Raw genomic sequence first — 24,713 nt, 5'->3', positions numbered from 1 at the left:
CGACAAACGGGTGATGATTTAACAAGCGCATTTGCGAAAAATGCACTGTCGTTGCACCAATGTACCGAACCATAAACATCAATGCCTTTCTTTAAAATCAATACACAAGTATATATTTTTAAACCTGCATATTTAGTTAATATTGCCTGCTAACATGAATTTCTTTTAACTAGGGAAATTGTGTCATTTCTCTTGCGTTCCGTGCAACAGAGTCAGGGTATATGCAGCAGTTTGGGCTGCCTGGCTCATTGCGAACTGTGTGAAGTCCATTTATTCCTAACAAAGGCCGCAGTTAATTTACCAGAATTGTACATAAATATGACATAACATTGAAGGTTGTGCAATGTAACAAGAATATTTAGACTTAGGGATGCCATCCGTTAGATAAAATACTTAATGGTTCCGTATTTCACTGAAAGAATAAACGTTTTATGTTTTCGAAATGACAGTTTCCGGATTCGACCATTTTAATGACCAAAGGCTCGTATTTCTGTGTGTTATAATTAAGTCTATGATTTGATAGAGCAGTCTGACTGAGTGATGGTAGGCACCAGCAGGCTCGTAAGCATTCATTCAAACAGCACTTTACTGCGTTTTGCCAGCAGCTCTGCTGTTTGACTTCAAGCCTATCAACTCCCGAGATTAGGCTGGTGTAACCGATGTGAAATGGCTAGCTAGTTAGCGGGGTGCGCGCTAATAGCGTATCAAACATCATTCGCTCTGAGACTTTGAGTTGTTGTTCCCCTTACTCTGCATGGGTAACACTGCTTCGAGGGTGGCTGTTGTCGATGTGTTCCTGGTTCGAGCCCAGGTAGGGGCGAGGAGAGGGACGGAAGCTATACTGTTACACTGGCCATACTAAAGTGCCTATAAGAACATCCAATAGACAAAGGTATATGAAATACAAATGGTATAGAGAGAAATATTCCTATAAATACTATGTTAACTACAACCTAAAACTTCTTACCTGGGAATATTGAAGTCTTATGTTAAAAAGAACCACCAGCTTTCATATGGTCTCATGTTCTGAACAAGGAACTTAAACATTAGCTTTCTTACATGGCACATATTGCACTTTTACTTTCTTCTCCAACACTTTGTTTTTGCATTATTTAGACCAAATTGAACATGTTTCATTATTTATTCGAGGCTAAATTGATTTTTATTGATTTTATTATATTAAGTTAAAATAAGTGTTCATTCATATTCATATTGTTGTAATTGTCATTATTACAAAACAATTAAAATAAATTGTCCAATTAATCGATATCGCCTTTTTTTGGTCCTCCAATAATCTGTATCGTAGTTGAAAAATCATAATCGGTCGACCTCTAGTTTGGACCATGAAAGTTTGTTGGTGAGGGAGAGATTGTTGTCCTGGCACCACTGCCAGGTCTCTGACCTCCTCCCTATATGCTGAATCATCGTTGGAACTTGAAGGGCGATTGTGTCCAATCGAAAGCTATATCAATGTGTGTCTTGTTGTAAAATGTGTTTATTTGCTTCTCGGAGTGGAAAGCAAACAAAGGAACCCCTCTGTGTCTTTGTCTGTATGTCGCTGCTGTACAGAATAGACGGGTGGTCGCGTGCCTCACGTGTATCCCTCAGTCTATTCCCATGTCTCTGGTCTACACCCTCCCCTGCTAATCATCTTTTTACATAATGCTGCTCGGCTGAATCTGTCCTGTTCTATAACATTTATATTCCTCCCCCCTTCCTCTCTTTCCCTTTTTCATTCTAAACCCAAGTGAACCCCCTATGGGTGACCCGTGTATGACTTTTGCTCTGGGAACATTTTGTACCAATCGAATAACAAAGGAATGCAAATTAGCCTGGCTTTTTTTCCCTCCTGTCCCTCTGTGTCTGATAGAAAGGAGGAGGGCTCAGCACGTACCATTGGCTGAGCCCACAAACCACAGTTTCTTCAGGCCCGCCCATAACTCCTCCTCTTGGCACAGACTGCTCCTGACTGATTGGGCAGATACGTGTGGGTTTACACAACAGCCCTGCCCCCTCTGAGTTGGGCCAGCCCCCTTACAACAGGACTGAAGTTTAGTTCCTCACCCAGCCTCAGTTGAAAATGCCATATGTGTAGAAGTAAACAAAGAACTCAGAGACATAGCCGAGTTAGAATCTTTGAGTCAGCCTAGAGTTTAATTTAGTCCAACTATTGTGCTCTCCACGTTCTATTTATACAAATGTCGTCTCGGTAGGAGTGAAGTATTTTTTTAACATAGAGTTCTGTGGGTGTTGACATTCCTGAACAGATGGTGCAGTTTTGGCAGAACTAGCAGACAACTGGCTAACGGGCCTGCTCTTCCCACTTCACCCTTCCAGGCAGCCGCAGACCACCGGACAGACCCCCATGGTGTCCCCCCGGGCAGAGACCACCCCCATCCCTGTGCCCACCCAGGTGCGGAACTACCAGCGCATCAAGCAGAACCTCTCCAACAGCCCCACCACCACGCTTTACAGCTCCCCCAGGTAAGAGACACTGCCTGGGGAAAAGGGCATCGGTGCTGTTTTCCGTCCGGTAGCAGAGAGAACAGTCAATGGCTTGGGTGGCTTTAGGGCCTTCCTCTGACACTGCCTGGTATAGAGGTCCTGGATGGCAAGGAGCTGGGCCTCAGTGATGTACTGGTCCATATGCACTACACTCTGTAGAGCCTTGCACAGTCGAATACCTAGTATTTGCCATACCAAGCGGTGATGCAGCCAGTCAAGATGCTCTCAATGGTGCAGCTGTATAGCGTTTTGAGGTACCCCTGTCCTGGGTGGTTCTCGAAATACAACTGTCATGGTTAAGACCTTTTTAGTCTTGTGGGTGCATACAGTTCTCACACCTGGCTGATCAGAGACTAGTATTTCATGTTGTTGGATTTCTAATGACTAACCTTTGGGTGGGAAGGAAACTGTAACTGTCAGTTACTGCATCAGGTAAAGTTTCACAAAGTTTCATCAGTTTAGTCAGTGGATATTGCTTGTTATATTGTGGTGTGATGGGGGGGTCAAGACATAGAAAGGGAGGGAATAGAAGGAGGTTTTGAATCTCCTTTAGAGGGAAATTAGTTTTATTGTTGTGCTTCTATTGACTGTTGTGAGATGAGATAAGAACATTGCCACAGGGATTAGTATAGTGTTTCGGTGGTGCTTTTCCAAGCAGCCAGGGTGAAATGTTAATGTAGGCTCTACTATTATTGTGTTCCCGTCAGGACTATGACACGAAAGACTTGTGGCAAGTAGAATCAACAACATCTGCATCATCAAATCTGTTGCTTTTCGAGAAGGTGTTAACGTTCAAAGTTGGCCATTATTATGTAAATTCAAGCTGAAAAGTACCCAGGGCCTTGCCTTGGCTACAAGTCAGAACAAGTCTACTGGAGCCCAATGAGGCATGGGTTCTGGCCCGCAAAGAAGGAAACAGAAAAGTCTGAGTCTTTTGGGTAAAACACTGGGGTAAATCCACAATGGGAATGCGGTACTGGAGTAGCCTAGCTCCACAGTGAACCCTCTGCTCCCTTACCCCCTACCTACCCTCACCACAGGGCCCCAAAGCCTGGGCAGTGGGTAAATCAAATCAAATGTATTTGTCACAAACACATGGTTAGCAGACGTTAATGCGAGTGTAGTGAAATGCTTGTGCTTCGAGTTCCGACAATGCAGTAATAACCAATGAGTAATCTAACCTAACAATTTCACAACTACCTTATACACACAAGTGTAAAGGGATGAAGAATATGTACATAAAAATATATGAATGAGTGATGGTACAAAACGGCATAGGCGAGATGCAGTAGATGGTATCGAGTACACTATATACATATGAGATGAGTAATGTAGGGTATGTAAACATTATATTAAGTGGCATTGTGTAAAGTGGCTAGTGATATATTTTTTTACATACATTTCTACATTATTAAAGTGGCTGGAGTTGAGTCAGTATGTTGGCAGCAGCTACTCAATGTTAGTGGTGGCTGTTAACAGTCTGATCGCCTTGAGATAGAAGCTATTTTTCAGTCTCTCGGTCCCTGCTTTGATGCACCTGTACTGACCTCGCCTTCTGGATGATAGCTGGGTGAACTGGCAGTGGCTCGGATGGTTGTTGTCCTTGATGATCTTTATGGCCTTCCTGTGACATCGGGTGGTGTAGGTGTCCTGGAGGGCAGGTAGTTTGCCCCTGGTGATGCATTTAACATTTACATTTAAGTCATTTAGCAGACGCTCTTATCCAGAGCGACTTACAAATTGGTGCATTCACCCTATGACATCCAGTGGAACAGTCACTTTACAATAGTGCATCTAAAACTTAAGGGGGGGGGGGTGAGAGGGATTACTTATCCTATCCTAGGTATTCCTTAAAGAGGTGGGGTTTCAGGTGTCTCCGGAAGGTGGTGATTGACTCCGCTGTCCTGGTGTCGTGAGGGAGTTTGTTCCACCATTGGGGGGCCAGGGCAGCGAACAGTTTTGACTGGGCTGAGCGGGAGCTGTACTTCCTCAGTGGTAGGGAGGCGAGCAGGCCAGAGGTGGATGAACGCAGTGCCCTTGTTTGGGTGTAGGGCCTGATCAGAGCCTGGAGGTACTGAGGTGCCGTTCCCCTCACAGCTCCGTAGGCAAGTTGTGCAGACCTCACTACCCTCTGGAGAGCCTTACGGTTGTGGGTAGAGCAGTTGCCGTACCAGGCGGTGATACAGCTCGACCGGATGCTCTCGATTGTGCATCTGTAAAAGTTTGTGAGTGCTTTTGGTGACAAGCCAAATTTTTTCAGCCTCCTGAGGTTGAAGAGGCACTGCTGCGCCTTCTTCACCACGCTGTCTGTGTGGGTGGACCATTTCAGTTTGTCCATGATGTCTACGCCGAGGAACTTAAAACTTACTGCCCTCTCCATTACTTTCCCGTCGATGTGGATAGGGGGGTGCTCCCTCTGCTGTTTCCTGAAGTCCACAATCATCTCCTTTGTTTTTTTGACGTTGAGTGAAAGGGTATTTTCCTGACACCACACTCCGAGGGCCCTCACCTCTTCCCTGTAGGCCGTCTCGTCATTGTTGGTAATCAAGCCTACCACTGTTGTGTCGTCTGCAAACTTGATGATTGAGTTGGAGGCGTGCATGGCCACGCAGTCGTGGGTGAACAGGGAGTACAGGAGGGGGCTCAGAACGCACCCTTGTGGGGCCCCAGTGTTGAGGATCAGCGGGGTGGACATGTTGTTACCTACCCTCACCACCTTGGGGCGGCCCGTCAGGAAGTCCAGTACCCAGTTGCACAGGGCGGGACGAGACCCAGGGTCTCGAGCCTGATGACGAGATTGGAGGGTACTATGGTGTTAAATGCTGAGCTGTAGTCGATGAACAGCATTCTCACCTGGGTATTCTTCTTCTCCAGATGGGTTAGGTTAGTGTGGTTGCGATTGCGTCATCTGTGGCCCTATTGGGGCGGTAAGCAAATTGGAGTGGGTCTTGGGTGTCAGGTAGGGTGGAGGTGATCTGGTCCTTGACTAGTCTCTCAAAGCACTTCATGATGACGGAAGTGAGTGCTACGGGGCGGTAGTCGTTTAGCTCAGTTACCTTAGCTTTCTTGGGAACAGGAACAATGGTGGCCCTCTTGAAGCATGTGGGAACAGCGGACTGGGATAAGGATTGATTGAATATGTCCGTAAACACACCAGCCAGCTGGTCTGCACATGCTCTGAGGACGCGGCTGGGGATGCCTTCTGGGCTTGCAGCCTTGTGAGGGTTAACACATTTAAGGTTTTACTCACATCGGCTGCAGTGAAGGAGAGTCCGCAGGTTTTGGTAGCGGGCCATGTCAGTGGCACTGTATTGTCCTCAAAGCGAGCAAAGAAGTTGTTTAGTCTGTCTGGGAGCAAGACATCCTGGTCCGCAACAGAGCTGGTTTTCTTTTTGTAATCCGTGATTGACTGTAGACCCTGCCACATACCTCTTGTGTCTGAGCCGTTGAATTGCGACTCTACTTTGTCACTATTCTGACACTTAGCTTGTTTGATTGCCTTGCGGAGGGAATAGCTACACTGTTTGTATTCGGTCATGTTCCCGGTCATCTTGCCCTGATTAAAAGCAGTGGTTCGCGTTTTCAGTTTCACGCGAATGCTGCCACCAATCCACGGTTTCTGGTTTGGGAATGTTTTAATAGTTGCTGTGGGTACGACATCGCCGATGTACTTACTAATAAACTCGCTCACCGAATAAGCGTATTCGTCAAAGTTGTTGTTTGACGCAATGCAGAACATATCCCAGTCTACGTTATCGAACCAATCTTGAAGCGTGGTCTCTGTCTATAGGCAGGTAGCAACAAAATGGAGTCGTGGTCAGCTTTTCCGAAAGGAGGGCGGGGAAGAGGCCTTATATGTGTCGCAGAAGTTAAAATAACAATGATCCAGGGTTTTACCAGCCCTGGTAGCACAATCGATATGCTGATAGAATTTAGGGAGTCTTGTTTTCAAATTAGCCTTGTTAAAATCCCCAGCTACAATGAATGCAGCCTCAGGATGTATGGTTTCCAGTTTACATAGAGTCAAATGAAGTTCGTTCAGGGGCATCGATGTGTGCTTGGGGGGGGGGGATATTTGCGGCTGTGATTATAATCGAAGATAATTCTCTTGGTAGATATTGCGGTCGACATTTGATTGTGAGGAATTATAAGTCAGGTGAACAGAAGGACTTGAGTTCCTGTATATTGTTATGATAACACCACGTCTCGTTAATCATAAGGCATATCCCCCCCGCCCCTCTTCTTACCAGAAAGATGCTTGTTTCTGTCGGCGTGATGGGTGAAGAAACCAGGTGGCTGTACCGACTCCGATAGCGTGTCTCGAGTGAGCCATGTTTCCATGAAGCAAAGAATGTTAGTTATATATGTCTCTCTGGACTGCTGCCCTTGCTCGTATTTCATCAACCTTGTTGTCAAGAGACTGGACATTGGCGAGTAGTATGCTCGGGAGCGGTGCGCGATGTGCCTGTCTCCGGAGCCTGACTAGAAGACCGCTTCGTCTGCCCCTTTTACGGCGTTGTTGTTTTGGTTTGATTCGATCCATTGTCCCTGGTGGTGGGCAAAACAGAGGATCCGCTTCGGAAAGTCGTATTCCTGGTCATAATGATGGTGAGTTGACGTTGCTCTTATATCCAATAGTTCCTCCCGACTGTACGTAATAAAACCTAAGATTACGTGGGGTACCAATGTACAAAATAACACGTAAAAAAAAAAAATACTGCATAGTTTCCTTGGAATGCGAAGCGAGGCGGCCATCTCTGTCGGCGCCGGAAGTAATTTAGTCAGAGTACGGAGTAGCCAGCCTCCCCCGACTGCTGCCTCTTTTCCCTTGGCCCTGGGTCTTACTCTGTGTCCTCCAAGGAGGATTAAGCTCTCTGTCATAGTCCGACTACCCTGCCGTTGACCGTGTGTGGCTAGTTAACGAGTTAGCGTTTAGCGACCGTTCTTTATGTTCAAGAAGAGATGAATGCAGAGAGCTAGTACAGCAGGCTTGCAGACAGACACTGCAGACATCTCAGGGGAAGACTGGCTTCCATATGTGTCCGCCTGCTGCCTACTCTTTTCTCTGTCAGACATATATATTTTTTTAACTCCAGAAAACTGTAGAGAGGAAGTGAGGCAGAAAGAGAGAGAGTGGAAGAGTACTCGCTGTCAGCACAACAGTTGCTCAACCAATGTTACGACATGCTTGTTTTTTCGCAAGTGTAGGCTAACAGCCGTGTATGAAGTGCTTGCAGCGTGACAGGGTGGCCTTGGCAGCAATCTGACGGTCGCTGAATAACTCCGGAAGTTGAAATTAGTGCCAAGTGAAAAAAGGCAACTGTTACACTGAGCTGAGGGAATAGAATCTAGCTAAAGCTCATTGCCAAAGTTCATGTTTTCACATGTTTTAGAAAGGTTATTCAAGTGTTATTTGATGACAACATGAAGGATAGTGGTTGGAAACTAGAGCATCACTGTAACTAAAAAGGGGGTTCATGAATTGTAGGTGTTGGTTCTGGTGGACTAACAATGAATGTTATATTTTTGTTATGTATGTATTGTGTATTTGTGATATCTATCATTGTGTGTGCTTGTGGTCTATGCAGGTCTGGTACAGTGAGGCGGTCCAACACCAGTCCCATGGGGTTCCCGAAGGTTGGCTCTGGGTCCCCCAGCTCTGCAGACTGCAGCCCTCAGATGACAGGCAGACGTCTCTCTATAGGCAGCTCCCGCCCATACTCGCCCTCACCCCTGGGTAAGAACATGCCCCAACATGTCCTCATATCTCATATCATTCAACACGCCTGGCATCAAAATATTTTTACATTGAAACCTTCTGTTGACATCTGATGCAACACTGCATGAATATGTCTGTGTGTGTTTCTCTTCAAGTGGGCACAATCCCAGAGCAGCTGGGTCACTGTTGTTGTGGACACACTAAGGGCCACGAGTCCCGCAGCCGCAGCTCCTCAGGAGGTGAGTTCAGTAGACAGACAGACCGATAGAACAAGGCTGGGTTTCCTAAAGATCTTCATTCCATTTAAACTAAATGGACAAAATATGATCTTATAGTGCTCTTATGAAACCCAGCCTAGGATGACTTTTAAAGAGCGACAGACAAGGGCAGCTACAGAAGTGTTTACATGTTCTTCTCTCTCTCCCCTCCCCTGAGGTGGATGTTTATGATTGACAAAAGCCATGAGTCAGGTTTTATTTGAAATAACAGGTATTCCATTAACACTCTGGGAGGGAGGTTGTGTGTATGGGAGTTGGAGCCTTTCAACCACCCGTCCACGCAGATTTCAGAAGTGTGTCACGGGGCCAGTATCCATGGCAACCACAGTGTCATAGAAAGGACTTGCCTTGAGTAAAACAGTGCAGATACAGTTAGTACTTTGTCTACTTTGGAAAACCTGGAGATTAACAACCGAGACCTGATGACCTGCTAAAGAAACAAACCAGACCTGATGACCAGCTAAAGAAGAAACAAACCAGACCAGATGACCTGCTAAAAGAAACAAACCAGACCTGATGACCTGCTAAAGAAGAAACAAACCAGACCTGATGACCTGCTAAAGAAGAAACAAACCAGACCTGATGACCTGCTAAAGAAACAAACCAGACCTGATGACCTGCTAAAGAAGAAACAAACCAGACTTGATGACCTGCTAAAGAAGAAACAAACCAGACTTGATGACCTGCTAAAGAAGAAACAAACCAGACCTGATGACCTGCTAAAGACGAAACCAACCAGACCTGATGACCTGCTAAAGAAACCAACCCAGACCTGATGACCTGTTAAAGAAACAAACCAGACCTGATGACCTGCTAAAGAAGAAACAAACCAGACCTGATGACCTGCTGAAGATGAAACAAACCAGACTTGATGACCTGCTGAAGATGAAACCAACCAGACTTGATGGCCTGCTAAATAAGAAACAACCCAGATCTGATGACCTGTTAAAGAAGAAACAAACCAGACTTGATGACCTGCTAAAGAAGAAACAAACCAGACTTGATGACCTGCTGAAGATGAAACCAACCAGACTTGATGGCCTGCTAAATAAGAAACAACCCAGATCTGATGACCTGTTAAAGAAGAAACAAACCAGACTTGATGACCTGCTAAAGAAGAAACAAACCAGACTTGATGACCTGCTAAAGAAGAAACAAACCAGACTTGATGACCTGCTAAATAAGAAACAACCCAGATCTGATGACCTGTTAAAGAAGAAACAAACCAGACTTGATGACCTGCTAAAGAAGAAACAAACCAGACTGATGACCTGTTAAAGAAGAAACAAACCAGACTTGATGACCTGCTAAAGAAGAAACAAACCAGACTTGATGACCTGCTAAAGAAGAAACAAACCAGACTTGATGACCTGCTAAAGAAGAAACAAATACAGACTTGATGGCCTGCTAAAGAAGAAACAAATACAGACTTGATGACCTGCTAAAGAAGAAACAAACCAGACCTGATGACCTGCTGAAGATGAAACCAACCAGACCTGATGGCCTGCTAAAGAAGAAACAAACCAGACCTGATGACCTGCTAAAGAAGAAACAAACCAGACTTGATGATCTGCTAAAGAAGAAACAAACCAGACCTGATGACCCGCTAAAGAAGAAACAAATACAGACTTGATGGCCTGCTAAAGAAGAAACAAATACAGACTTGATGGCCTGCTAAAGAAGAAACAAACCAGACCTGATGACCTGCTAAAGAAGAAACAAATACAGACTTGATGGCCTGCTAAAGAAGAAACAAACCAGACTTGATGACCTGCTAAAGAAGAAACAAACCAGACTTGATGACCTGCTAAAGAAGAAACAAACCAGACCTTGATGACCTGCTAAAGAAGAAACAAACCAGACTTGATGACCTGCTAAAGAAGAAACAAACCAGACTTGATGACCTGCTAAAGAAGAAACAAACCAGACTTGATGACCTGCTAAAGAAGAAACAAACCAGACTTGATGACCTGTTAAAGAAGAAACAAACCAGATCTGATGACCTGCTAAATAGGAAACAAACCAGACTTGATGACCTGCTAAAGAAGAAACAAACCAGACTTGATAACCTGCTAAAGAAGAAACAAACCAGATCTGATGACCTGCTAAATAGGAAACAAACCAGACTTGATGACCTGCTAAAGAAGAAACAAACCAGACCTGATGACCTGCTAAAGAAGAAACAAACCAGACCTGATGACCTGTTAAAGAAGAAACAAATACAGACTTGATGGCCTGCTAAAGAAGAAACAAACCAGACCTGATGACCTGCTAAAGAAGAAACAAATACAGACTTGATGGCCTGCTAAAGAAGAAACAACCCAGATCTGATGACCTGTTAAAGAAGAAACAAACCAGACTTGATGACCTGCTAAAGAAGAAACAAACCAGACTTGATGACCTGCTAAAGAAGAAACAAACCAGACCTGATGACCTGCTAAAGAAGAAACAAACCAGACCTGATGACCTGCTAAAGAAGAAACAAACCAGACTTGATGATCTGCTAAAGAAGAAACAAACCAGACCTGATGACCTGCTAAAGAAGAAACAAACCAGACTTGATGACCTGTTAAAGAAGAAACAAACCAGACCTGATGACCTGTTAAAGAAGAAACAAACCAGACCTGATGACCTGTTAAAGAAGAAACAACCCAGACCTGATGGCCTGTTAAAGAAGAAACAAACCAGACTTGATGACCTGCTAAAGAAGAAACAAACCAGACTTGATGACCTGCTAAAGAAGAAACAAACCAGACCTGATGACCTGTTAAAGAAGAAACAAACCAGACGTGATGGCCTGCTAAAGAAGAAACAACCCAGATCGGATGGCCTGTTAAAGAAGAAACAAATACAGACTTAATGACCTGTTAAAGAAGAAACAACCCAGACCTGATGGCCTGCTAAAGAAGAAACAAACCAGACCTGATGACCTGTTAAAGAAGAAACAACCCAGACCTGATGGCCTGTTAAAGAAGAAACAAACCAGACCTGATGACCTGTTAAAGAAGAAACAACCCAGACCTGATGGCCTGCTAAAGAAGAAACAAATACAGACTTGATTATCTGCTAAAGAAGAAACAAATACAGACTTGATTATCTGCTAACGAAGAAACAAATACAGACTTGATGACCTGCTAAAGAAAAACAAATACAGACTTGATGACCTGTTAAAGAAGAAACAAACCAGACCTGATGACCTGCTAAAGAAGAAACAAATACAGACTTGATGACCTGCTAAAGAAGAAACTAGAAGGGGTCTTTTTGAACTTCTCAGCAGCAATACTCTGAATTAACAAGAGGCTTATAAAAACATTAACCTAGTGGCCCTTCACTGCTGCTATTTTTGACTTGGTTTACAGTGGAAAAATACACATTTCAAAACTGTAGAGCCATCTAGTGGTGAATTGTACATCTTCTCTAAATTAGTATTGGCCAACTGCACTGACAATATACTAACACTAATGTAACTGATGAAACTTAAACTTTTACATTAAGTGATAAATTACTTCTATGAATGACTGTGTGTCTCCGTTAGGTTCTCCAGTGCCTTCGTCCCAGTTACTGGGGGCTCGCCTTCAGAGTGCCCCCACCCTGACCGAGGTCTACCAGACCAGACAGAAACTCCATAAGCAGCTGTCAGACCCCATCCAGCCCTCCACCTCCAACTACCCCCCCAGCCACTCCCCTCATCTGGGTCGCCCTGGCAGTCTGGGCTCCTCCCCCACCAAACACCTGGGCTCCTCTCCCCGCTCCTCTGATTGGCTGACAAAGTCACCGCTGCCCACCATCATTGGCTCCCCCACCAAGGTTGGTTAAGTTGATAACCATTTTGGCATATTTTAATCATAAGCCCAATTCTGTTTTGCTACGGTCCTACTTGGAGTGAGTATTCCCAGTAACTGTTGACCTCGATGTCCCTGTTCAGCCCATCTCGGCCCCATTCAAGATCCCTAAGACGCAGGCGTCCTGTAACCTGATGGCCCTGGCAGACAGTCCCACAACCACTAAGACCCTGGCGGACGCACGGGACATCTGTGCCCACCACTGCACCCCCTATCCCAGTGGGCGCCAGTCTGCCCCTGAGGCCAGTAGGACCACCTTTGGCAGGTAATGTGAGCACTATGGTCTTTCTCTTTCTGTGTGGGTAATATACACTACATGACCAAATGTATGTGGACACCTGCTCGTTGAACATCTCATTTCAAAATCATGGGCGTTAATATGGAGTTGCTCCCCCCTTTGCTGCTATAACAGCCTACCCACTTCTGAGAAGGCTTTACACTAGATGTTGGAATTAGAGGTTGACCGAGTATGATTTTTCAACACCGATACCGATTATTGGTGGACCAAAATAAGCCGATAGTTATTAATCTGACGATTTTTATTTATATATATATATATATATATATATATATATATATATATATTATATTTATATTTATATATATATTTGTAATAATGACAATTACAAAAATACTGAATGAACAATGAAAATAAAATAATACATAATACAATAATACATACATAAAATCTATTTAGTCTCAAATAAATAATGAAACATGCTCAATTTGGTTTAAATAATGCAAAAACACAGTGTTGGAGAAGAAATAAAAGTACAATATGTGCCATGTAAAAAAGCTTACATTTCTTGCTCAGAACATATGAAAGCTGGTGGTTCAATATTCCCAGTTTTTCAATATTCCCAGTTCAGAAGTTTTAGTAGTTATAGGAATTATGACGCGGCGACTATTTTTCCCTATACCATTTGTATTTCATATACCTTTGACTATTGGATGTTCTAATGGGCACTTTAGTATTGCCAGCCTAATCTCAGGAGTTGATAGGTTTGAAGTCATAAACAGTGTGTGAATCAAGCATTGCTAAGAGCTGCTGGCAAACGCAGTAAAGTTTTAATGAATGCTTACGCGCCTGCTACCGCCTACCACCGCTCCGTCAGACTGCTCTATCAAATCATAGACTTAATTATAATATAATAAAGACAGAAATACGAGCCTTTGGTCATTAATATGATCATATCCAGAAACTATAATTTTGAAAACAAAACGTTTATTCGTTCAATGAAATACAGAACCGTTCCGGGTGGCAACCCTAAGTCTAAATACTTCTGTTACATTGCACAACCTTCAATGTTATGTCATAATTATGTATAATTCTGGCAAATTAGTTCACAACAAGCTGGGCGGCCCAAACTGTTGCATATACCCTGACTCTGTGTGCAATGAATGCAAGCGAAGTGACACAATATCGCCTACTTCTGTGTATTGATTTTAAGAAAGGCATTGATTGTGCTTTTTTCGCGAATGTGCTTTTGTTAAATCATCCCCCGTTTGGCGATGTAGGCTGTGATTCGATGATAAATTAACAGTAGTTAACTAGTGATTATGTGAAGAAATATTGTTTTTTATAAGATAAGTTTAATGCCAGCTAGCAGCTTAACTTGGCTCCTTGCTGCACTCACGTAACAGGTGGGCAGCCTGCCACGCAGTTTCCTCTTGGAAGGCAATTTAGCCGGTCATAATCGGCATCCAAAAATGCTGATTACCGATTTGTTATGAAAACTTGAAATCGCTTAACCTCTCTAAGCTAGATGGGACGCTACCGTCCCACCTGACCAACATCCAGTGAAAGTGGAGGGCGCTAAATTCAAACTACAGAATTGTAAATATTTAACATTCTTGAAAATACACATGCAATATGTCAAAATAAAGCTTAACTTCTTGTTAATCCAGCCACGGTGTCAGATTTCAAAAAGGCTTTACGGCTAAAGCAAACCATGTGATTATCTGAGGACAGCAGCCCATAAATATGTTTATGTCCCATAAACATCACAAATAGTCCTTTTGTTCGATTTATTCCGTCGTTATATCTCCAAGATGTCAATTTATTTGGCACGTTTGATCCAGAAAAACACCGGTTCCAACTCGCGCAACATGACTACAAAATATCTAATAAATTACCTGTAATCTTTGTCCAAACATTTCAAACAACTTTCCTAATATACTTTAGGTATTTTTGAATGTAAATAATCGATACAATTTAAGACGGGATAAACTGCGTTCAATAGAGTATAACAACAAAGTGGAGCGAGCTTTCAGGTTGCGTGCCCCAACCACAACAGCACACTAGACTCGACCCCCGTTCTGATCAGCCCTACTTCTTAATTTTACATTTACATTTTAGTCATTTAGCAGACGCTCTTATCCAGAGCGACTTACAGTTAGTGTATTCATCTTAAGATAGCTAGGTGGGACAACTACATACACTGAGTGTACAAAACTCCTTCTCTTGACATAAACTGATCAGATAAATCCAGGTGAAAGCTATGATCCCTTATTGATGTCAATTGTAGCTCCCTAATTTCTCAAAGGAAAAACATCAACCAATTTCTAAAGACTGTTGACATCCAGTGGAAGTGATAGGAACTTCAAGGAAGTGCCTTAGAAATATAGATCCACATAGAAACCCCATTGAAAAGTGTGACCTAAAAAAATAAATCCTGGATGGTTTGTCCTCGGGGTTTTGCCTGCCAAATAAGTTCTGTTATTCTCACAGACATCATTCAAACAGTTTTAGAAACTTCTGAGTGTTTTCTATCCAAATCTACTATGCATATCCTAGCCTAGAGAGGTTAATCGACAGATTAATCGGTCGACCTCTAATTGGAATATTGCTGTGGGGACTTGCTTCCATTCAGCCACAAGCACTGATAATGGGCGATTAGGCCTGGCTCGCAGTCGGCATTCCAATTCATTCCAAAGGTGTTCGATGGGGTTGAGGTCAGGGCTCTGTGCAGGCCAGTCAAGTTCTTCCACACCGATCTTGACAAACCATTTCTGTATGGACCTCGCTTTGTGCACGAGGCCATTGTCATGCTGAAACAGGAAAGGGCCTTCCCCAAGCTGTTGCCACAAAGTTGGATGCACAGAATTGTCTGGAATGTCATTGTATGCTGTAGCGTTAAGATTTCCCTCCACTGGAACTAAGGGACCTAGCCCGAATCGTGAAAAACAGCCTGAGATCATTATTAGTCCAGCCGACTGCCAGTTGGTGAAGCGTGATTCGTCACTCCAGAGAACGCGTTTCCACTGATCCAGAGGCCATTGACAGCGAGCTTTACACCACTACAGCCAACTGTTGGCATTGTGCATGGTGATCTTAGGTTTGTGTGCAGCTGCTTGGCCATGGAAACCCATTTCATGAAGCTCCTGACAAACAGTTATTATGCTGACGTTGCTTCCAGAGGCAGTTTGGAACTCTGTAGTGAGTGTTGCAACCGAGGATAGACCATTTTTACGAACTTCAGCACTCGGCGGTGCCATTCTGTGAGCTTGTGTGGCCTACCACTTCGCAGCTGAGCCTTGTTGCGCCCAGACATTTCCACTTCACAATAACATCACTTGCAGTTGAACGGGGAGCTCTAGCAGGCAGAAATTTGACAAACTGACTTGTTGGAAAGGTGGCATCCTATGACAGTGCCACATAGAAAGTCACTGAGCTCTTCAGTAAGGCCATTCTACGACCAATGTTTGGCTATGGAGATTGCATGGCTGTGTGCTCAATTTTATAGACCTTTCAGCAACGGGTGTGGCTGAAATGGCCAAATACACTCATTTGAAGCGGTGTCCACACACTTTTGTATATATATAGTGTATCTCTTGCTCATCTCAATGTGTTCTGCATGTATTCCTCTCCCCAGGTCTGTCAGCACTGGCCGTCTGTCTGAACAGCCAATCAGAATCACTCTAGGGGGACAGCCCTACCAGGGAAGCACGGACAGCCTCAACACAGAGCGGCCCATGGATACAGGTAAATAAGCACACACTGACACACACACACGGTCCTAGTTTGTCCTCACCGGTATAATTAATGGAACAGATGTTTGTACCGTTAATTAGAAAACAGCTGGAGACAGAAAATGGGTTGTGAAATTAGAGAGTTTAGTAAGAAATAACCTAGCTAGTAAACTGACCTGTACAACAATGGTTTAGTAGATGACACTTGTCATTGTCCCCAAGAACAACACAAATACAAAGACTCACCAGTCTTTCTGCTTCATGGCTTCTCGCCCTGCATGAACTGCTTGGATTGGCTGCTCTGACAGGCACTTCCTGTGAGAGCTTGATTGGCTTAGTGTGAATGACCCCCCCCCCCCCCCTTCCCCCTCCCTCCCTAGCCCCGGCAGGACCGTTTGGGCTGGCTCAGCTTCAGGGCGGGGCGGCGAGTCCCCGGACCGTTCTCTTCACCGTGGGCTCGCCCCCCAACAGCAGCACCCCCCCTACCTGCAGCCACCTGGGCACCCGGCCGCGCACCACCTCAGGTGAGACCGCTCACTGCTTCAGCGGCTAACTACTAGGCTAACCATTTGCTAAACCCCACTTCCCAAAGCTACACCCTCCTAGCTAACTTTCTAACGCTAATTACTATGACCACTCAATGTTGCTTACCTGGAGTGAAGCGCTAATTCAGGGTTAGTGGTTCCAATGCCAGTCCCCTGAGGTACATAACTGCAATTTAGTGGGCAATCTCTCTCCCTCTCCTTGTGCTGTCCATCTTAGTGGGTACTATCAATAATCGTCTGTCTCAGTGGACTGAACATGGTTCTGGGGATTTTTAAAAAATTGTATCTTAAAATCTGAAATTCTCTAGAATTCAAATTCAACCAATGAAAAGAGCAATCAAATTATTCCAAAGTGATCTACATAATGACTCACATGAACAATAAAGTTATATCCCTCTCGCCTTCTCTCGCTCTCAGTGGGCTCCAACAGTTCGGCAGGCTCGCTGTGCTCCACCAGTGGGCGAGTGTATGTGGGATCTCCTCCAGGCATGGCAATTGGGACCCCTCCCCAAGGGGGGGCAGAGGCAGGTCCCAGCAGCCTACGCTATGTCCCCTACGGTACCTCTCCCCCCAGCCTGGATGGATTCATCACCTTCGAGGCCCCAGAGCTGCCTGAGGAGACACTCATGGAGGTGAGAGGGAACCTTCTCTGTGTGTGTGTGTAATTTCTATTTGCACACGTCTTTCTGTAATATCTGACCTGTATCATGTGTTTATGACTACAGCGAGAGCACACAGACACTCTGATGCACCTACAGATATCTGACCTGTATCATGTGTTTGTGACTACAGCGAGAGCACACAGACACTCTGATGCACCTACGGATATCTGACCTGTATCATGTGTTTGTGACTACAGCGAGAGCACACAGACACTCTGATGCACCTACGGATATCTGACCTGTATCATGTGTTTGTGACTACAGGGAGAGCACACAGACACTCTGATGCACCTACGGATATCTGACCTGTATCATGTGTTTGTGACTACAGCGAGAGCACACAGACACTCTGATGCACCTACGGATATCTGACCTGTATCATGTGTTTGTGACTACAGCGAGAGCACACAGACACTCTGATGCACCTACGGATATCTGACCTGTATCATGTGTTTGTGACTACAGCGAGAGCACACAGACACTCTGATGCACCTACGGATATCTGACCTGTATCATGTGTTTGTGACTACAGGAGAGCACACAGACACTCTGATGCACCTACGGATATCTGACCTGTATCATGTGTTTGTGACTACAGGGAGAGCACACAGACACTCTGATGCACCTACGGATATCTGACCTGTATCATGTGTTTGTGACTACAGCGAGAGCACACAGACACTCTGATGCACCTACGGATATCTGACCTGTATCATGTGTTTGTGACTACAGCGAGAGCACACAGACACTCTGATGCTCCTACGGATATCTGACCTGTATCATGTGTTTGTGACTACAGCGAGAGCACACAGACACTCTGATGCACCTACGGATATCTGACCTGTATCATGTGTTTGTGACTACAGCGAGAGCACACAGACACTCTGATGCACCTACGGATATCTGACCTGTATCATGTGTTTGTGACTACAGCGAGAGCACACAGACACTCTGATGCACCTACGGATATCTGACCTGTATCATGTGTTTGTGACTACAGGGAGAGCACACAGACACTCTGATGCACCTACGGATATCTGACCTGTATCATGTGTTTGTGACTACAGGGAGAGCACACAGACACTCTGATGCACCTACGGATATCTGACCTGTATCATGTGTTTGTGACTACAGCGAGAGCACACAGACACTCTGATGCACCTACGGATATCTGACCTGTATCATGTGTTTATGACTACAGCGAGAGCACACAGACACTCTGATGCACCTACGGATATCTGACCTGTATCATGTGTTTGTGACTACAGCGAGAGCACACAGACACTCTGATGCACCTACGGATATCTGACCTGTATCATGTGTTTGTGACTACAGCGAGAGCACACAGACACTCTGATGCACCTACGGATATCTGACCTGTATCATGTGTTTGTGACTACAGGGAGAGCACACAGACACTCTGATGCACCTACGGATATCTGACCTGTATCATGTGTTTGTGACTACAGGGAGAGCACACAGACACTCTGATGCACCTACGGATATCTGACCTGTATCATGTGTTTGTGACTACAGCGAGAGCACACAGACACTCTGATGCACCTACGGATATCTGACCTGTATCATGTGTTTGTGACTACAGCGAGAGCACACAGACACTCTGATGCACCTACGGATATCTGACCTGTATCATGTGTTTGTGACTACAGCGAGAGCACACAGACACTCTGATGCACCTACGGATATCTGACCTGTATCATGTGTTTGTGACTACAGCGAGAGCACACAGACACTCTGATGCACCTACGGATATCTGACCTGTATCATGTGTTTGTGACTACAGCGAGAGCACACAGACACTCTGATGCACCTACGGATATCTGACCTGTATCATGTGTTTGTGACTACAGGAGAGCACACAGACACTCTGATGCACCTACGGATATCTGACCTGTATCATGTGTTTGTGACTACAGCGAGAGCACACAGACACTCTGATGCACCTACGGATATCTGACCTGTATCATGTGTTTGTGACTACAGGGAGAGCACACAGACACTCTGATGCACCTACGGATATCTGACCTGTATCATGTGTTTGTGACTACAGGGAGAGCACACAGACACTCTGATGCACCTACGGATATCTGACCTGTATCATGTGTTTGTGACTACAGCGAGAGCACACAGACACTCTGATGCACCTACGGATATCTGACCTGTATCATGTGTTTGTGACTACAGCGAGAGCACACAGACACTCTGATGCACCTACGGATATCTGACCTGTATCATGTGTTTGTGACTACAGCGAGAGCACACAGACACTCTGATGCACCTACGGATATCTGACCTGTATCATGTGTTTGTGACTACAGCGAGAGCACACAGACACTCTGATGCACCTACGGATATCTGACCTGTATCATGTGTTTGTGACTACAGCGAGAGCACACAGACACTCTGATGCACCTACGGATATCTGACCTGTATCATGTGTTTGTGACTACAGCGAGAGCACACAGACACTCTGATGCACCTACGGATATCTGACCTGTATCATGTGTTTGTGACTACAGCGAGAGCACACAGACACTCTGATGCACCTATGGATATCTGACCTGTATCATGTGTTTGTGACTACAGCGAGAGCACACAGACACTCTGATGCACCTACGGATGATGCTGTCCTTCACTGACTGTGTCCTGGATATCGCAGCGGTGCGAGCAGGAGGAGCAGACCTGGGTATATCGGCTGCCTCCCTCTACCCCCCTCAGGAGAGTGTGGTAGTGGACCAGATCAGCCAGCTCAGCAAGGAGTGGGGGTAAGGGAGAGACCAAATATGCGGGGAGGGTCATTTAAACTGAATGTATTTTGGTTTTAGTTCGGACCCAAACCTGTTGCATTTCGTCATAGTGATGCACAAAAAATAATGTTGTTTCATCACAATTTTAAAAAATGTTGTGAAAGGAAAGGATGTTATTATTATTTTTTAGAAAGAAAGGAAAGCCATGGAAAGAAATAAGATGTATAGGTTAGTAATATGTGCTGTACTGCCCTCTACAGGCAGGTGGAACAGCTGGTGCTGTACATGAAGGCTGCCCAGCTCCTAGCCTCCTCCCTCCACCTAGCCAAGGCCCAGATTAAATCAGCCAAGCTCAACCCCTCCAGCGCAGTCAAGCAGGGTAAGACAGAAGTCCCCAGACCGGTAACAGTGCCATTACACTGTAGTATTTATGGAAGATTTTTTTTTTTTGTTAAACGGCATACTAACTTAAAATATCAATAGTATCCAAATGCATGTATAATATTTAGATATCATTATTTTAGTTTATTTTGAGCATAACTAGCATTCTCTCCCCCTCCCTCCCCTTCCTCAGTGGTGAAGAGTCTGAACGAGCGTTACAAGAGCTGCATCTCCCTGTGTCGGCGGCTCACAGACAAGCTGAACCACTTCTTCTCCGACAAGCAGCGCTTTGTAGATGAGATCAACAGTGTGACCGCAGAGAAACTCATCTATAACCACGCTGTGGAAACGGTGCAGTCTGCAGCTCTGGATGAGATGTTTCAGCAGACGGAGGACATAGCCTACCGTTACAACAAGGCTGCCATGCTGCTAGATGGCCTCTCCAAGATCCTCCAGGACCCTGCAGACATTGAAAATGTGGCCAAGTGTAAGTATCCACCCACCGACCTCAACTATAAATTGGATACCAGTCTGTTTCTGCCACACCATTGATATATCATGTATGGCCAAAGGCACAAATCCATCTGACAACCAGGCTAGACTCCCCCAACAGGCTCTGTCAGAGACCAGACTAGCTTTTCACATTGTAGTGTATCAGAGACTCTGGTGTAGTGGACATGGATATTAATATGGACAGTCAAGTGTGTTAACTAGAGTCTGTTGAGAACAATCCCTTTGACCTCTTATCATAATGGTAACCGGCACTAACAGGCTTGCTTCAACCACTTAGTCTATCTCTGAGCTGCATTCAGATGAGGCTTCAATCAGGTTAGGTTCAGAGTGCACTATGGTGCTTTGACAGAGTGTGTGGCATGGCAGCCAAGGTATTGTGACATTGAACAGCCGCTCCAGTGACTGTGATCTGACTGTGTTTGTGTCCCCTCAACAGACAAGGCCAGTGTGGACCGGAGAATCTCTGCCCTCTGCTACTGCACCGTCACACTTTACGAGTAGCAGACCACACACACACACACACACACACACACACACACACACACACACACACACACACACACACACACACACACACACACACACACACACACACACACACACACACACACACACACACACACACACACACACAGCAGGGGCAGCTGTGACCTCCCTGCCCTCCTCCTCTGCCCAGACGGACCACTCTCTACCCTAACCGTAGAACCTTGAGAACAAGCACAGAACCCCAATGTTCACTCTCGTAGCAGTCCAAACACCTTTCAGATTCTTGATCTTTTTCTGAGTTTAAGCAAACAGCAACACGACAGATGGTATTAAACCTTCTTGGGCATCGCAGACTGACCGCTGAAGTGCACGAGAGACGATGCACACATTCACTACCAAAGATGATCCAATGATCCTGTAACCGAGACATTCACAGGACATGAACAAGACACAGGCATCTTCTCGCATGCTGTCTGTCAACCGACTCCTTGAAGAGAGTGGGATGAGGACACACACCACCAGATCAAACAAACAGCCTTTTGTTTCTGACTTGCAGGATTTTTAAATTATTTTGTACCAGAAGAAAGAGATTGACACGAGGACAATGACAACAGAGACTTATACACCGATGAAAAAGACAACTTTTTAATGCAAATCACAGTTGTTATTATAATAATGTAAAGGTTTTTACTCTGTGTTATTAATGCTGTTGTGATTATTTATTGGTTTGGGATAGAAGAAGGATGATGTCAAGCCGTCTGACATCGTCTTTAGTATTGAAGTGGATGGAAGGAGTATATGAGATTAGTCAACTTAAAGGCAGGCAGTCTGGCCAACACTGTAACAAATACACACATACTCAAACGCCCAAACACACTTTACAATACAAGAATACACACACACACACACACACACACAGACACACACACACACACCGTTACACACATGGAAAGAATCCTGAAGAGCAAAGGAATCTGTAGATTTGTAATTAGAACTTTTTGTTCATTTGTTAGCTGAAGCACTTTATTGTGAAAAGTGGGGGGGGACACTTTAGGTTAGAGAAGTCTTAATGCACCAATTTGTAAGTCGCTCTGGATAAGAGCGTCTGCTAAATGACTTAAATGTAATGTAAATGTAAGTGTGAAGGCTGCGAGCTGTAGCTCAAGTGGGTTAAAGGGATGGGGGGGGGGGGTCTCACACCCTTCTCAGCCTGCAACACCACTCGCCCTGCCACAGCTCTCCCTCATTGCTGGGCAACATGCTCGCATGCTCTCTGAATAAGTGTTGCCATGGAAATGGGGTGAGGGGTCGTATGAAACATCCAGTCTCTACACATCTCCACACCACTGGTGGGCATTTAGAATACTATGGTAAGAAGAAGCCTGTGGGTGACAGAGAATCAGACTAAAATGTATGTTTTCTTTGCCTCTGGAACATTTAGCGGTGACCAGCATAGGCATTTGGGGAGGACGGGTTCCTGATTAGTAAACCAAGGGTGCACCCCCCTCTCCAGGGTGAATCAAGACAAAACAGTCAAATTACTTGAGTAGTTACTTTACGTTTAATTTTTGCTAAATAATACAGAAACAAGCTTTTTTATGTTCATACATGAATAACTGCAGCTAATTTCCTTGTAAATTGATGTTTGCAGAAGTGTAAAAAATGTGTATGTGCATGTGATTTTGTTATTTTGTTTTCTTAAGTGTGTGTGAGAGCACAGTGAGAGAGTGAGGGGGTCAGTGAGCAAGACGACGCCATTGGATGCCCAGCCTCTCAAAGAGCACAAACATTTTTATGTACGTAGAGATTTGATATGCCCTTTTACCCAAGCCTGCCACGGGTTCAGTCAACCTACCTCCATTGGAGGTCCCTGGCACAGAGGAGGGTGCCAACCACACGGCAGCTGCTCAGAACATCTTCACACAACTTCCTCTTTATACTAGGACTGTTCACATACTATACTGGATATGGGAATTCTGTGTGGAGAGATCAAATCTACGGTGTATTGGAAGTAAAGAAAGGCCATGCCTAGCAACCGTTCAAGTCTGCTCTCTCCCCAAGCATCTGCTGTGTTCGCAATACAATAGTGTCAGTGAGTCTGCACACGTCAGTTCTGCAAAAGGCCAGTGATCCTAGAACGTCCATTACAGAAGAAGAGCTGCCTCCATAAGCCTGTTTGGAACGTGGGCAGACTCCTTTGATTTTCTATTGTACATGTGTGAATAGTGTGTAATGCATAAACTTGCAACTGGTGGCCACTAGTTTTTTTTGACGATGTACTGTTCTTTTTTTATAGACATATCCAAGTTTTAGTGATTTATTTTGCTTTTGTTCTTCCTGTGCCCTCTCTCCCCTGCTGGTGAGCACTCCACACCACAAAAAAAGCCTTTTCTGCACACTGAGTTGAGGGAGAAATACATTAAAAACAATAGTCTGTCTGAATTGACCTACTACATGCATCTATTTATAGCGCTGTGGTTTTAGGCCACACTCCCTCTCTAGCAGTAGTTTATGAAGAATGGAGTACTAACGATGGACTGTTTTAGAGACAAACCATTGGTACTAAGCACATGTTATATCCCGTAGACTGAATGTATTTACCCTCCCTGTCATTTGCACCTGAAGCTGAATATATACCAACTCTTGAAATGGTCAACCCCCCCCCCCCCAAACCGACCATGAAAATGCAACTGAATTTCCACACACCTATTTTTCAATGAGAAATTGTAATGTTTTACTTGATATGTGGGCATCTTTCTTTATGGAACTCTACAAATGCAGCCTTTGTTAATTAAAAAGAAAAGTTGGAACCTCATGCATGGTCTGTCTCACTTTATGGAAAATACTAATATAACATTTGTGGGTCCATGAGGAACCCCATTTGAGCCAATGAGCAGTCGTTTTGACTCAAACATTCAATAGATTGAGCCAAAATCCTTATTGTTTTGCACAACATCAATATACAGCTTCAAAGAATGTTTCAAACCATCATGTCAATTTCATGGACCATCAGTCCACAGTTCTGGTGGTGGTTACATTTCT

General features: G+C 44.7%; 1 protein-coding gene and 1 long non-coding RNA gene across 5 annotated transcripts in view; one reads left to right on the top strand and one right to left on the bottom strand.

Moving 5' to 3' along the window:
* The window catches only part of LOC124006449, a 28,469-nt gene extending 24,355 nt beyond the window's left edge, over window positions 1–4,114 (bottom strand). The window contains exon 1 of the long non-coding RNA XR_006833781.1: window positions 4,053–4,114. This is a non-coding gene — a long non-coding RNA (uncharacterized LOC124006449). The remainder of the gene's footprint in view (window positions 1–4,052) is intronic.
* The window catches only part of LOC124006441 (serine/threonine-protein kinase ULK2-like), a 65,154-nt gene extending 40,668 nt beyond the window's left edge, over window positions 1–24,486 (top strand). The window contains exons 15-26 of one of the 4 annotated variants that reach the window (XM_046316455.1): window positions 2,338–2,484; window positions 8,094–8,242; window positions 8,380–8,463; window positions 12,038–12,309; window positions 12,428–12,609; window positions 16,220–16,329; window positions 16,697–16,840; window positions 17,279–17,493; window positions 20,131–20,309; window positions 20,552–20,670; window positions 20,866–21,159; window positions 21,622–24,486. In XM_046316455.1, coding sequence (XP_046172411.1) covers window positions 2,338–2,484; window positions 8,094–8,242; window positions 8,380–8,463; window positions 12,038–12,309; window positions 12,428–12,609; window positions 16,220–16,329; window positions 16,697–16,840; window positions 17,279–17,493; window positions 20,131–20,309; window positions 20,552–20,670; window positions 20,866–21,159; window positions 21,622–21,686 — 1,960 coding nt within the window. In that variant the 3' untranslated portion in view covers window positions 21,687–24,486. Of the gene's footprint in view, window positions 1–2,337; window positions 2,485–8,093; window positions 8,243–8,379; window positions 8,464–12,037; window positions 12,310–12,427; window positions 12,610–16,219; window positions 16,330–16,696; window positions 16,841–17,278; window positions 17,494–17,586; window positions 18,051–20,130; window positions 20,310–20,551; window positions 20,671–20,865; window positions 21,160–21,621 lie in introns of those variants that run through there. The other 3 variants (XM_046316456.1, XM_046316458.1, XM_046316457.1) reach the window with 3 other exon arrangements.
* The last annotated feature ends 227 nt before the right edge of the window (window positions 24,487–24,713 follow it).

The sequence above is a fragment of the Oncorhynchus gorbuscha genome, linkage group LG19, assembly GCF_021184085.1.
Source record: "Oncorhynchus gorbuscha isolate QuinsamMale2020 ecotype Even-year linkage group LG19, OgorEven_v1.0, whole genome shotgun sequence".
In the NCBI taxonomy this organism is placed as follows: Eukaryota; Metazoa; Chordata; class Actinopteri; order Salmoniformes; family Salmonidae; genus Oncorhynchus; species Oncorhynchus gorbuscha.
This window is presented reverse-complemented; position numbering and strand designations above follow the sequence as displayed.